This window comes from Nilaparvata lugens, chromosome X (genome assembly GCF_014356525.2).
Source record: "Nilaparvata lugens isolate BPH chromosome X, ASM1435652v1, whole genome shotgun sequence".
NCBI lineage: Eukaryota > Metazoa > Arthropoda > Insecta > Hemiptera > Delphacidae > Nilaparvata > Nilaparvata lugens.
This window is the reverse complement of record NC_052518.1, coordinates 45336459-45351411: the sequence shown is the minus strand read 5'-3', so window position 1 is coordinate 45351411 and position 14953 is coordinate 45336459. Positions and strand designations below refer to the sequence as shown.

The 14953-nt window shown below is 37.7% G+C and overlaps 1 protein-coding gene across 1 annotated transcript in view; it reads right to left on the bottom strand.

Moving 5' to 3' along the window:
- Nucleotides 1-1076: 1076 nt before the first annotated feature.
- Nucleotides 1077-14953, bottom strand: part of LOC111043490 (inosine-5'-monophosphate dehydrogenase) — a 64879-nt gene continuing 51002 nt past the window's right edge. Inside the window, exons 11-12 of the mRNA XM_022328451.2 lie at nt 12651-12794; nt 1077-2475 (exon numbers count right to left, since the gene is read on the bottom strand). Coding sequence (XP_022184143.1) covers nt 2370-2475; nt 12651-12794 — 250 coding nt within the window. The 3' untranslated portion in view covers nt 1077-2369. The remainder of the gene's footprint in view (nt 2476-12650; nt 12795-14953) is intronic.

Below are 14953 nucleotides of genomic sequence, written 5' to 3'. Positions count from 1 at the left end.
ACTTCTCGACGAATCTCTCTCCCGTTTCAACAACGCTTTTTCCGTTGAAAATGAATTAATGAAAGAGAAAGTGCTCCATTTCAGATTGGAAGATGTGCGGATGCAGAGCACAATCAGCATTAGCAAGTTTCATAAAATCAACGCCAACAGCCTTCGTCCCAGTTCGTCGCCAAAATCAAATATCTATTTTTCCAATAACATCACTAGTACCCATTGATTTTTGAAGACACGACCGGTTTCCGCCAATTACGCCATCATCAAGTAGTGTCTAAATCAAATAAAAATAATATATATTTATTCATAACTCTACTGTACAACATGAACAGGGTCCAGATAGGCTTTTCAAAGTAGCTACAAGTTTTACTGCAAAATTGTAACAATATATTGATAGTTATTTTTCAAATTTAGAAGGTATTAATACAGCCTACAATAGCCAAATCACAACCACTATCTTCTTAAAAGAAAAGAATTCACATTGAATAATTTGAAAACAATTTTTATGTGGAATATACATTTACTTATAGCAGTGACGATCGGATCAACGTGGTTCTATAAGTGTGTGCTTATCCCAGTGTTTTTGAATTCAAATTTAACTGTGGAAAAAATGGATATCCAACACAGAAAAGAATTTTTCCAGTATTGGTTGACTGATATTTCTCTTTAGCGGAAGGCCGGTCATTATTTCTCTCTTATGCTCACAGTAGTTGTAGTTGTATGTAGTAGTAGTAGTAGTGTAGTTGGTTGAAACATTCAGTTTCAAATAAAGTTGGTAAGCTAATTTGGTAAAAAATGTATACTTGGTTGTTGAAGTGTATATTATATTATTTGGAAAATTTAAAGCTGTGGAACCAATTTTATGACTCACTTCTCCAAGGTCTAGTTTTGTCGTAACTGTAGAAGCTGATACAGAGACTAGTGACTGGAGAAGAATTGAATTTGACCTGCGCAGACGAGTAGATTTGACCCTGAGTGAGTGTCATTACTTAATACTAACATCACTGAATAAGAAAAATCAGTCTAAACCTACGAAATATGATCCAAAATTAATAAAATAAACACATTACTACATTGACCAAACCAATAGATTTATTTTAAATTTCAATCGAAGAATGGTACATTTCAATATCATTGATGAAAAAATATCTTGGATTAAAACGATAAAACGAATTGTAAACCTAGAAAGTAATATCATTGCTTTTTGCTTTCTAATTCGACAGCAAAATAAACGTTAAAAAGAATCCTAAAAGAAAGTTAATCATAATTACAATAAAGAAAAATGGCACTACATTATGCACTATCATAACTGGATTCTGTTTAAAATATCACAAAAAAAATATCTTGGATTGGAACGATTAAAAATCTGAAATGCAATCTCATTGCTTTTCAATTCGACAACAAAATAAACATTTAATAATAATTTGTTATTTTTAATTGCAATAAAGGAAAATTACACTACGATAACTAAATTTTTTTGAAGATACCACAAAAATATAATATCTTGAAATTTAAACAAGAAAACGAATCGTGAATCCACTATGTAATTTCATTGTTTTCTAATTCGACAGCAAAATAAACATTTAATATAAGCATAAGTTATTCCAAACTTCAATAAAAATAATGAAACAGCACTCAGCATAAATGAATGCTGTAGAATATCACAAAATAAATATTTCTTCTATTAAAACAATGAAAGGAATTGTAAGTCTGGAAGTAAGTATTTTTCGACTACCGAAAAATGATTATTAAATCTAAAATATCAATCAGGAGAATTACACTACATTTCACTCTCATAGTAATTCAATGCTGATGAGAATAACACAAAAAAAATATTTACTGAACTGAAACAATAAAAGGAATCTACGTTTGATTTCTTTGACTGGCGAAGAATAAATGTAAAAAAAAATTATTATTCAATCGAAATCATCAAAAAGAAAAATTAAACTCTCATCAATATCATCGCTCTCATCATTTACATTGAATGCTGTCAAGAATATCACAAAAATATATTTAGCTCTGAATGAAATGAATCAATCGACTAAATGTAATTAATTGAATGAATATTGGATAACAGAGATACTACTGTTATGAACCTCTAGTGATCTCACGGTAAATAATAATCGGTTGAACCAGTTAAGTATTCAGAGGATTCTAAGATTCTTCCATAATTCTTCATGCAATTAATTCTAAATTCTCATTGCCTTACTCAAATAGTTGTGTAAAGCTCTACTTCACACAAGAGGAAAAGTAAGTTACAAATGAGAAATAATAAAATGTCCATTATGAAATCACTGACTGATTTTGGGACTGGAAATAAGAATTGATTGTAGTTGACAATTTCTGTTGAATTATAGGAGATGGTTGATTGGATCCTAAAACAATCTTTTTTCATACGAAAACAGACTGTGGACGTCTCCTTCCGATTGAGCCGAATGAGTTCTCCTTTCAAATTTCAATTCTCCTGAATACATCATGGACCTGAAACCATTTCATTTCAATTATTATTTTTTAAGGGACGGTTCAAGGATCGGGTGTGTTCCCGATTAGTATGTTAGTTAGGCAAACCAATACCTGTATCCTTTACAAGAACCAGGAAATTTCCCTACGCTAACATCCCATTCATCATCTGGTTCCTTGTCGCAATACAGTGTGATATGCTTGGCAGTCTCTTCAGACTGATTGGTCCTCGTGACCAATGTGAGTTCCACTCCTGGCCTTATTTGAAGGTCCTTCCGCTGAGGAAGGGGTCGTCAAGTTGCCTCTACGGCGCCTGGCTACCATTGACTCAGCCTCTTCACCCACATTTATGCCCGGAGTTTCACCCATCTCTGGTCTCTTGGGTTTTTTCTTTTTGCCACTCCGAAACTTTACAGTGTCGAAAGCTTCACCTCCCCCAAGAAGTTTTGTCTAAATGACCGCCCTTCTTTGAGCAGTGGTGAGTTTTGGTCTATCCATCCACAAACTCGAGATCTACGTGAGTTCCACTTCTGGCCTTTTTGTAGGTCCTTCCGCTGAAGGAGGGGACGCCAAACTGCCTCTAGGGCGCCCGGCGCCCGGCCACCCTCGACTCAGCCTCTTGACCCACATTTGGGCCTGGAGTTTCACCCATCTCTGATCTCTTAGGTTTTTTTCTTTTTGCTCCTCCGAAACTCTGCAGGGTCAAAAGCCTCACCACTCACAAGAAGTTTTGCCTGAATGGTTGTCCTTCTTTGAGCAGTGGTCTGAGAATCTCATCCTTCCTCTCCAGTTGGGATGATGTGATTCAACTTACATAATACAGTCATGTCGTGATCAGTAAAAGCCTTCTTAATATTGATAGCCTCTACATAAGAGTGCAACGGAATTTCCTGTGTTCCTGAAGCACCCATTTCAGATTAAGGAACCTGCCCTGATGGGGCAGATCTCCATATTAGTCACCCCCGTAGCGTCCCTTTTAGTCGCCTCCTACGACAAGCAGGAGCACTATGGGTGTATTGTGGTTTTCAAAAACTTCTTGAGTACGATGTTCGACTCAGAGCTCCCCCAACCCACAGGGGGCTTCATTTCAATTACTTTAATATCACATTTTCTAATTCAAATTTGTTCTTACTGTACTTACGATAGTAATTTTATAACAGTATTATCAGAAGTATGCAGTACACTAAAATAAGAGAAATGTGAAATAAAACAGTACCTAATTTGTTTGACCATGGACTTTTTCCTCTACCTTCTGTCTAAAGTACATACTCCTTGGAACATAATAGTAGAGCGCACTTTTTCACCCTCGGTTCTAAAACAACTGAAAAACTCCCTAGGATGTAAAAATAACTTCATTTAAAATAATATGGGAAGCAACTCTATTTTGAAAACTTGGAAGGTCGGAGCTCAGATAAGGAAGAATATAGTATAGAGTTGAGCAATTGAGCCAACTGAATACTCAACCAGATAAAAATAAATCAACTAAATAATTCAACCAGAAATTTGATCAAATTATGAAAGATTTGTATGTATACTAAACTTTACATAACTACTTAATATTAGTAGGCTATAAAAATTTATAAATATTTCATGTTATTCAAAATACCAGCCAACGAATATTTCTCATCAGTTAATCAAATCTGGAATGCGAACTTGAAATCGACCAACATTGTTATGAAGCTCTTCATTGTTACAACTTTTGCCGACAGATAGCACTAACGATTAAGAATCAGATTCTGTTGGAGGAGGAATCTCGTTTATTGATACAGATTAATGCGGCATGATAGAACGGTCTATCATGAATGACAGGTTGATCATGGAACTTGATGGGAATTTGGAGTTCAAACGGAGAGGGTGAATGAAAGTCTCGTTGAATTAAACGAAATCTATCAAAATACTGACTGGCGTGTTGTTCAGAATGAGGGGATATACAGGAAGAAAAAACAATTTCTCAATAGAATTTCTAAATTGCAGTGTGAGTTGAGGAAAAATGGACGCTTACTATTCGATATGAAAACCAATATCGACAGAGCTAAGCTGGAGCTGAAGGGTTTTCTTCATATATGTGCTCCATGATAAGTTCTGTTTTCAATGTGGAAAATGCCAAAAATATTGATCATAAGGGAATACGTCTTTCAAAGTTCCAGTTGACAATTCTCGCAATGTTTGGCTATGGGGAGACAGCCATGTGAGAGGTTTGAGAGAAGAGCTGATGGATAGGTATTCATTATCTGATTTGAAGTTTGAATCGTTTATAGTCAAAATGCTTTATTACATATTCTTCAAGAATAGCAATTGTTGTCAAGAATAATATATATATATATATATATATATATATATATATATATTATATATATATATATTAAAACAGGAGACACATACAGATTGAAAACACTTAGAAACTTACATTAGAAACGGAGATTTTCGGAAACTGAGTTTCCTTCCTCAACCGAGCAGTGAGTGGGTACAGTTTGAAATCAAATGGTCGTGACCACAGAGTACGCACGGAGAGTCAATTGTAGCAGCAGAGACCACAGATTACGCGGTGCAGACGGATGGAGAGAAAAAGGGTACAGATTCAGGGGACATTATGAGGTATTTAGGGGGCGGTTACAAACGGGATATTTAAGATTTGAGTGGGTTATGAATAAGGAAAGGTGTAGCTTATGAATTGATAGAAAAGAGAAGATTTAAAATAAGAAATCAAAAAACAATTAGACTAAAATTGGAGAAAGGAATTGTAGAATTGAACTTGAATTAGATTTATTTTCATTCATTTTCATTTACTCCTGAACAAAGTCCGCTCTAAAAAATCATTGAATCCCTCACTCCAACTCCCAACCTCACACCCCAAGATTTCAAATCCATCAAAGACCTTCGCTCTGACCCCAGTATTTTCAACACCAAAGCTGAAAAAAGCTCAAATGTAGTCTTACTGAACACCACAGATTACATCAATAAAGCCAACCGGCAACTCACCAACCCTGAACAGTATCAACTCCTGCCTTCTGACCCTACTCCACAAATCCAAAAAAAGTCTTCAAATTTCTGATGCAATACGGTCCATCTGAAGGCCTCTCGGACTCAGACATCAACATCCTTTCACCAGACACTTCCAACACACCACACTTTTATCTTCTTCCAAAAATCCATAAAGAAGGCAATCCTGGTCGTCCCATTGTTTCAAGCATAAATAGCCCAACTGAACGAATCTCTGCCCTTGTTGATTTCCACCTCCAACCCATTGTTGCCTCCCTACCCTGTCATATTAGAGACTCCTTCCACTTCATAGATATCCTAAGAAACACAACCCTTCCAACTGACCAACAACACCTCCTCGTTACCATTGATGTAGCCTCCCTCTACACTTCCATCCCCCTTCTGAAGGTTTAAAATCCCTTGAGCATTTCCTTTCCTCACTACCCACACTCACTAAACTGGTGCTCACAAGCAATGCCTTCAGGTTTGTAGATAAATATCATCTTCAAACCCAGGGTACAGCCATGAGCACCAGGATGGCACCATCCTATGCAAACCTATTCATGGGCCTCCTTGAACAAGATTTCCTTTACAAACAAACCATATCCCCCCTGAAATGGCTCTGTTTCATTGACGACATATTCCTCATATGGCCTCATGGACATGATACCCTCTCCCAGTTCCTCAATCAACTCAACTCCAACTGCTCTGTCTCCTTCACCTGGAATATTTCTGAATCCTCCATCAACTTCCTAGATGTCAATGTAATCCTTTCCAACTCCAATACCTTATCCACCAATACTTTCACCAAATCCACCCACACTCAACAGTTCCTACACTTAGAGAGTTGCCATCCCTACCACATCAAAAGATCCCTCCCACGTTCCTTCTCAATCCGAGGCCAAAAAAATTGCAGTGATCCCACCATCTTGGCCAGTACCTCAAAAAACTCCACCAATCCCTCCTGAAATGTAACTATCCTGAAAGGTTGTTACAAAAACAAATCTCCTCCAAAACTGGCACTAATCCAACCACAAAAAATTCCCAAATCCCACAAACTCCAAAGCTCTGTACTACCTACTTCCCTGGAATTGAAAACCTCAAACCTGTCCTTAAAGATCTGTTCCATGTCATGTCCTCCAATCCCTCTACCAAACACCTTTTCCAGCAACCACCCACCCTCATTTATAAGCAACCTCCCAACCTCAAGAAAATTCTCAGTAAAAACAAATCACTCACCTCTGATGAAATCCCAACTCCATCTGGTACCCTACCTTGCAAACGCCCCCGCTGTAAAACCTGTCCTATCACTGATTCTTCCATCTCCTTTACCAGTCCTATCACCAACTACACCCACCAAATCCATCAATCTACTAATTGCATCTCCAAAAATTGCATCTACCTCCTTTCCTGCAACTTCTGTCCTGCCTTCTACTTAGGTGAAACCACCACTGCCCTTATTGACCTTCCATGCGTACTCTGTGGTCTCTGCTGCTACAATTGATTCTCTGTGCATACTCTGTGGTCACTCGACCGTTTGATTTCAAACTGCAGTCTGCTCGGTTGAGGAAGGAAACTCAGTTTCCGAAAATTTATCCCATTTCTAATGTAAGTTTTTGAGTGTTTTCAATCTATTTCTGTCTTGTGTCCCCTGTTTTAATTTATATTACAAACTTTAAAGTGTCTTCTGTTATGTGCAACAAGTGATCTAGTGATTTTCCTCTTCATTCATGTGTAAACTTCCTACTACCAACTGTCCACCATTCCCAAGTCCTTTCTCTTATAATGATATAATTATATTACAAACTTTAAAGTGTCTTCTATATATATATATATAAATATATAAATATATATATATATATATATATATATATATATATATATATATATATATATAGCACTTAACAGAAAACACTTTAAAGTTTTATAATATAAATATAAACAGGATACACACGACACGGATAGATTAAAAACACTTAAAAACTTACATTTAAACGAGAATTTTCGGGGAGCTGGGTCCCCTTTGTCAATCAACCAGGAAGTGAAGTGGTGAGATTTGAACATTCCAACGGTCGTGACCACAGAGACGCAGTAGAGGCGTTGTGCAGACCATAGAGCACATACGAACGGAGGTGCGCTGATTGAAGGAGCACTATGGGATCAGTTGGTGGGCCATGATGGGTTATTTCAAGCGGGAGATTTCAAATTTGAGTGGGTTATGGATAAGGAAAGGTGTAGATTATGAATTGATAGAAAAGAGGAGATTTAAAATTAGAAATCCGAAATGAAGTAGAATAAAATTAGAAAATGGATTGGATTGGAATTAAATTTATTTTTATTGAAAATTTATTATATATTTGATAGCTGAGAAATTTCTTAAATATGTTGAAATATATTTCAATTTAATTGGACAGTTGGTGTAGAGTTGAGAGTTATTGTACTATTGCTGTCTGTTAAGACTAGGACTGGAAGCAGCTCCAAGAACCCAAATAAAAGCCAATTCTTTTGTCTTGGCATCTATGGAGGGGGCTGTGGGAGGGAGAGTGGCAAGGACGTTGACTTTGAAGCATTGGTCAAAGTTTTTGTTGTGCTCAGAGCCATGGGTGGGGATAGGTAGATAAGTATTATTTTTAAAGGAAGCCCTGTGATTGTTGATCTGGAGGATAAGGCAGTGGTGGATCCACCTATGTAGAAGGGAGGGCAGAAGTTGCCGGAAACAAGGTAGATGCAATTTTTGGAGATGCAATTACTGGATTGATGGATTTGATGGGTTTAGTTGGTGATAGGACTGGTGAAGGAAATGGAAGGATCAGTGATAGGGCAGGTTTTACAGCGGGGGCGTTTGCAGGGTAGGGTACCAGGTGGAGTTGGGATTTCATCAGAGGTGAGTGATTGGTTTTTATTAAAAATTCTTTTGAGGTTGGGAGGCTGCTTGTAAATGAGGGTGGGTGGTTGCTGGAAAAGGTGTTTGGTAGAGGGATTGGAGGAGACGACATGAAACAGATCTTTAAGGACAGGCTTGAGGTTTTCGATTCCAAGGAAGTAGGTAGTGCTGAGCTTTGGAGTTTGTGGGATTTGGGAATTTTTTGTGGTTGGATTAGTGTCTGTTTTGGAGGAGATTTGTTTCTGTAACAACCTTTCAGGATAGTTACATTTCAGGAGGGATTGGTGGAGTTTTTTGAGGTACTGGTCAAGGTGGTGGGGATCACTGCAAATTTTTTGGCCTCGGATTGAGAGGGAAAGTGGGAAGGATCTTTTGATGTGGTAGGGATGGCAGCTCTCAAAGTGTAGGAACTGTTGAGTGTGGGTGGATTTGGTGAAAGTATTGCTGGATAAGGCATTGGAGTTGGAAAGGATTACGTTGACATCTAGGAAGTTGATGGAGGATTCAGAGATATTCCAGGTAAAGAAGACAGAGTAGTTGGAGTTGAGTTGATTGAGGAAGTGGGAGAGGGTATCATGTCCATGAGGCCATATGAGGAATATGTCGTCAATGAAACGGAGCCATATCAGGGGGGATAGGGTTTGTTTAGAAAGGAAATCCTGTTAAAGGAGGCCCATGAACAAGTTTGCATAGGATGGTGCCATCCTGGTGCCCATGGCTGTACCTTGAGTCTGAAGATAAAATTTATCTTCAAACCTGAAGGCATTGCTTGTGAGCATCAGTTTTGCAAGGTTTACTAGGAAGGTGGTTGAAGGGGTGGAGGGTGTGGGACGTGAGGACAGGAAATGCTCAAGGGATTTTAAGCCTTCAGAATGGGGGATGGATGTGTAGAGGGAGGCCACATCAATGGTAACAAGGAGGACCACGTCTTTGTGGTCACGACCGTTAGAATGTTCAAATCTCACCACTTCACTTTCTGGTTGATTGACAAAGGGGACCCAGCTCCCCGAAAATTCTCTTTTAAATATAAGTTTTTAAGTGTTTTTAATCTATCTGTGTCGTGTGTATCCTGTTTATATTTATATTATATATATATATATATAATGTATATATATATATACATATTATATTATATATACATATATATATATATATATATATATATGTATATGAATTGTTTGTATTTACAATTATATTTTTTTATTGCCAGTCTGTGTCTCCTGTTTCAAGAAATTCACATAGTTCGTACATGGGCCTTCCTTTCAGAAACTCACTTAGTCTTCTTTTCAATGTCACACAATCCAGCCTCTTTATCTTCTCCGGTAGGTGATTCCACAGTTTTCTGCCCACGTATGAAGGTTTCTCTTCGAAGATTGCAGTCCTGTGCCTTGGGAGTACATAGTTGTCTGCCTGCCGAGGGACGTGTTTATGAACATATGTTCCTCTCTGGAGATTTAGTCGGCTAGCATGGGTGATGACTTCCATGATGTAGATGTTGGTCACCGTCATCATGCCCAGGTGACGGAAGGCATCTCGACATGTCTCTCTTTGTTTGAGACTTGTCAGCACTCTTATAGCCCTTTTCTGATGTGTGAGAACCCGCTTTAGATTGCCCGCTAATGATGCCCCCCACACAATACCCTCTTTAGATTGCCCGCAGATGATCCCCCCCCCCACACAATAAGCCCATATCTCAGGTGGGACTCTACCAGGGCATGGTATGCTGCTTTTGTCACTTCCAGTGTTGCAATACAATTCACTCTTCTCAACACATAGATTCCTGAGCCTACTTTCTTGCAAACTGAATTTACATGTGCGTTCCATGATAGGCCCCTGTCTATTGTAATGCCCAAAAATTCAACCTTGCCCTTATCTATGCTGCATTAGTTTGTTAATTGGACCCCTCTTCTACTGAAATTAACTTCAATTGTTTTTGAGGCATTCATAAAAAGATCGTTGACATTACAGTATTCTTGTGTTTTCTGTAGAGAGTTGGCAGCATTTGTGTTCAATCCCTCAGCCGTGTTGCTTGAGACTAAAAGTGTTGTATCATCGGCATACATTATGCATTTTGTGTTTTGATCCTCTATGAGTGCAGGGAAGTCATTGACAAAGAGAATGAAGACAACTGGTCCAAGAACTGACCCTTGTGGGACTCCTCTTGCAACAGGTAGTGGTTTGGATTGGTATCCTTGTTAATCCATGAATTATGCCCTTGATCTCAACCAGTTGTGTTCTGCATGACAGGTAACTCATTAACCATTTGTGTGCTGTTCCATTAACTCCTAGTAGTTTTAGTTTTTTCTCAATTATGTCATGTCCCAAGCAGTCGAATGCTTTGCTGTAATCCAGTAGAAGTGCTGATATAAACTTTTCATTATCTATTTCATCAATAATGGGTTCAATAAGGCTGAAGATTGCGGATGTTGTTGATTTCCCTTTTTGGAAGCCATGCTGTCTGGTGGTTATCAGAGATTGGGTGTTCAAGTACATCAGTAATCTGTGTAAGACAATCTTTTTAATATTTTTGAGGATGTGGATACCAAACATATTGGACGATAATTCTTCATTTCAGATTTTGACTCCTTTTTGTGTTTTGGGTAGAACTTTGTCATCTTGAGCAGAGATGGGAGTTTATTGCCGCTAGCACACCAATTGCTGTTATTTTGGATGGCATTGTATCGTCTTTCAAGCAAGGTGGAATCAAAAAGGAAGACACAATTGTTCTTATAGCGGGAACAAACAGCTTTGATGAATCCTCCTCTGAGGGTGATTTTTTCAAAATTGTGTGACAAAACTCTGCAGGGTGATTGGTGATTTGAAGATTTGAAGGGTTATGTGAAATGATGATTTGAAATGATGATTGGTGATTTGAAATGATGTTGATGGCCGAGTCCGAGAGGCCTTCAGATGGACCATATTGCATCAGAAATTTGAAGACTTTCTTTTGGATTTATGGAGTAGGTTCAGAAGGCAGGAGTTGATACTGTTCAGGTTTGGTGAGTTGCCAGTTGGCTTCATAGATGTAATCTGTGGTGTTCAGTAACACTACAGTTGAGCTTTTGTCAGCTTTGGCGATGAAAAAACTGGGGTCAGAGCGAAGGTCTCTGATAGATTTGAACTCTTGGGGCGTGAGGTTGGGGGTTGAAGTGAGGGATTCAATGAATTTTCTAGAGCTGATTTTGTTGAGGAGTAAATTGCAGAAGATTTCAACAGGTTGGTTGGCTGGGAGTGACTTGGGTTCACAATTAGACTTTGGGGCAAACTTTTTGTTGATTTGGTCAGAAGTAGTCGAGGGGGCAGGGCAAGAAGGGTCAGAAGTGTTGTTGCCACTGAAATATACTTGCCATCTGAGATATCTGGTGAAGTGAACAGTTTATGGCATTGAGTTTGGGAGTTGGGACAAAAGAGAGACCCTTGTTGAGGACTGATTGATTTGTAGGACTGATTGAAAGGTTTCTTGAGGATAGATTGAGGACAGTGGGATTTTCAATATTTTCTTGATGGATTGAAGATGGCGTAGATTGTTGGGGCAAAAGTTTGGGTAGTGAGGGGGGAATGTGGCTGGGTGGTGGTAGGTTCAAGAGTGAGGCAAGGCTGGGTTTGTCATTGATGATGAGGGAGTACGAGCTGGAAAAACCAGCCGGTAAAGCCAGTGTTATTGAACTTCATATATTTTTCGGAATGATCACGGTTGGTGGTAAATGTGATGTGGTGGTAATGTGATTACACGATTAAAATGTAATTACATGATTAAATGTAAATGAAAAAAAATATAATGATTACATTTTAAATTACATAAAGTAATCGACATTCGCGTATATTCGAAAAATTTCCATTCTCAATTGATTATATAAATAAATTATAATGAAATTCACCATAAACCGATCGTTTCGAATTAATTGGATGAGCTGCCCATCGTCTCCTTCTTTTACCACCTAAAACCGTCTTTCAAATAAGGGGATTCTCAGTGAAAATCAACATTCTAATGGATCCATTGTCTTGGTGAGTTACGACTGACATAAGCAACAGCTCATGTGACGCTCGCATCATAACAGTCTAGATAGCGCACGCAAAAACTCTCTGTAGCTCCCTATCGTGGTCGAGGCTTTAATTCAATTGGTAATTTGTTGTAAATAGGCCCTAAGTACAAGAATGAATTACTAAAAATCTCCCTATTTAGTTTTTTTGTACTACAAAGTAGCTGGTTAACGCTTATCATACGTTAATAAAGATTTTCCTTACCACTATTTCCGCTTTTCATATAAAACAATTTTAAAACTCTGAAAATGAAATCTAATATCACGAGTATTATTAGATTAAAATAACTTACCGTAGATTTGATAAGCAACGAGAGCCGATATCTTGACAGCTATGCTGGAGTCCACACTGAAGGTAAGGCAGAAATCGCAGAACCGAGCCTTTGTCTACAATCGAACCGCTCACACCTTGAGCTACTTTCAGTTTATCAGCCTCACTAGAAACAATCGATTAATTATTAAAAATCTTCAAGAATATTCTTATTAGAATGGAAAAAATGGAATGGGAAAATACATAAGTAAATTCAGTCTGTTACAAAGAATTTATTACATCAAGTAATTACAAACCCAAACTAAAGATATCAAATAAATTAACTTTCTATATTATATGAATCATAACACGACATTACCGTTTGAAAAAAAAAACAGGGCGGATACACGTTAAAAGCACTTAATATGAATATTATCAAAATGTTTCATCAGAACAGAATAATTAACTAGTGAGCCCCTGGCTGAAGAACTCGCTCAAAATGACTCTGATATTCTGTCAGGCTATTGAAAGAGACGGAAAGCCAAGAAAAGTTGTATTGAGTTATCAATTGCATGCAATTGATAATTCAGCTAAATTTCATAAAAAAGACGAAGGAGTGAGATTTTGAGATAATCGCTCTTGAAACTATGAAATTGTTAAAATAACAGGTTTTCATCCAATTGTTTGCTCTTTCAGGGCTTATACTATCCAACAATGCATTGTAAAAATGTGCTTATCGTGAGTAATATCGTATAGAATAGTCATGTCCGTCCAAGAAGCATAGCCTAGTTTTTGAGTTATATGCAAGAGACGAAATTTTTCTCAATGAGCAACGCTGATCGAGTCAGCACTGATTTTGACTCCCAGCTCCTTAGGGTACAAACACACTGAAAACGGAGCGGAGCGAGGTGTTGTGGAGCGTCGTGATCAATATCATATTAAGTGATAAGATGCAACACACTGGAAGCGTCTACTCACAGAGCGGAGGGGAGCGGAGCGTGGCGTCAAACTTTGGAACAAGCTGGTTTGTTTTTTGGAGCGTCTACAAGCGGAGCATCAAAGTGGGACTGACAGTCTGGTCTACTCTTTACATGATAATGTACTTGTTCTACTACATTTTCCCACCATCTAGTACACTAGTATATTTAATGTTTGCCCAAATTCCCCTGTAATGTGTATTATTTGAGTATTCAAAAGATAAAATTTATTTATTGCACTTTCAAATCAAAATTAAGGCTATTCTAATCAATTTCATTAATATTTCTATGAAATTTTTTAAAAAATCATCAATTCTCTCACCATCTAGTAGATTTTGTGAGGAAAATTTCGTTCATATTTTTTCCCCGTGCTGAACTCATTGAGTCTTAGCTAATATCCAATACTTTAAGTAATTATTCTCACAAAGTAATGTCCGTGCAAACTTGGACAATGCCATTTTCTAGGCCCTTGACACTTGACGCTCAGACGCTTCTTGTGTGTATCATGAACGCTCTGACCACCCCACGCCACGCCCCGCTCTGGAACGCCACGCTACGCTCCGCCTTCAGTATGTTTGTAACCTTACAAACATTCAAAATAAAATTCTCCGCATTTTCCCCCTGACACTCCGGAATGCCAAAAACTTCAATATTGTGTTAAACCTTGAATATTGGATGATTCTTAGTCCTCGATACGAGCATCAAGCTCTGCTAATTCATTTTTCAAAAGTTCGTTTTCTTTTCGTAGTTGATGGATAATTTAATTTTGCAAGTTCATCCTGTCTACCTGAAATGTCATTGTGGTTAGTCAGTTTATCTTTACACTCACCCACTAATCATAAAAGGTATTCATAGTTTTGTTTTTGACTAGCAATGATATCCTTTTTGGACTCAGCTAACATCTTATTCAAATGGGCAGCAGTAAAGTGAATAGCACCAACCTTAATGAAGTGAACTCTTCACACTATCATTATTTATTCGAACCGGAGTCTAGCATACACTACCACGTGATAAACGGAACTCCCCATCCACTGCCCCACACATCCAAGATTTATCACTCAGCAAATCAATCTCTGTTGCTGTTAAGTTGACACACTTCCCGTGAAAGAAATTGACACACTTTTTGCATTAATTTTGTCTTTTTCAGCTCTAACTACGCTCAATTGGAAAATCACGCACAAAGACATACTCCCCATTTTTGTTCATGAAATTACTAAATAAATAATTCATTTATAATACCGTCAATAACGTTAAAACTGAACAATATTATATAAATTCACTCAATATAAGTTCAAATCACTTTTAGGTTATGTGTTACTGTTAATCACAATTATAAATGTGCTGATGATAAAAAAATACATGCTGATGA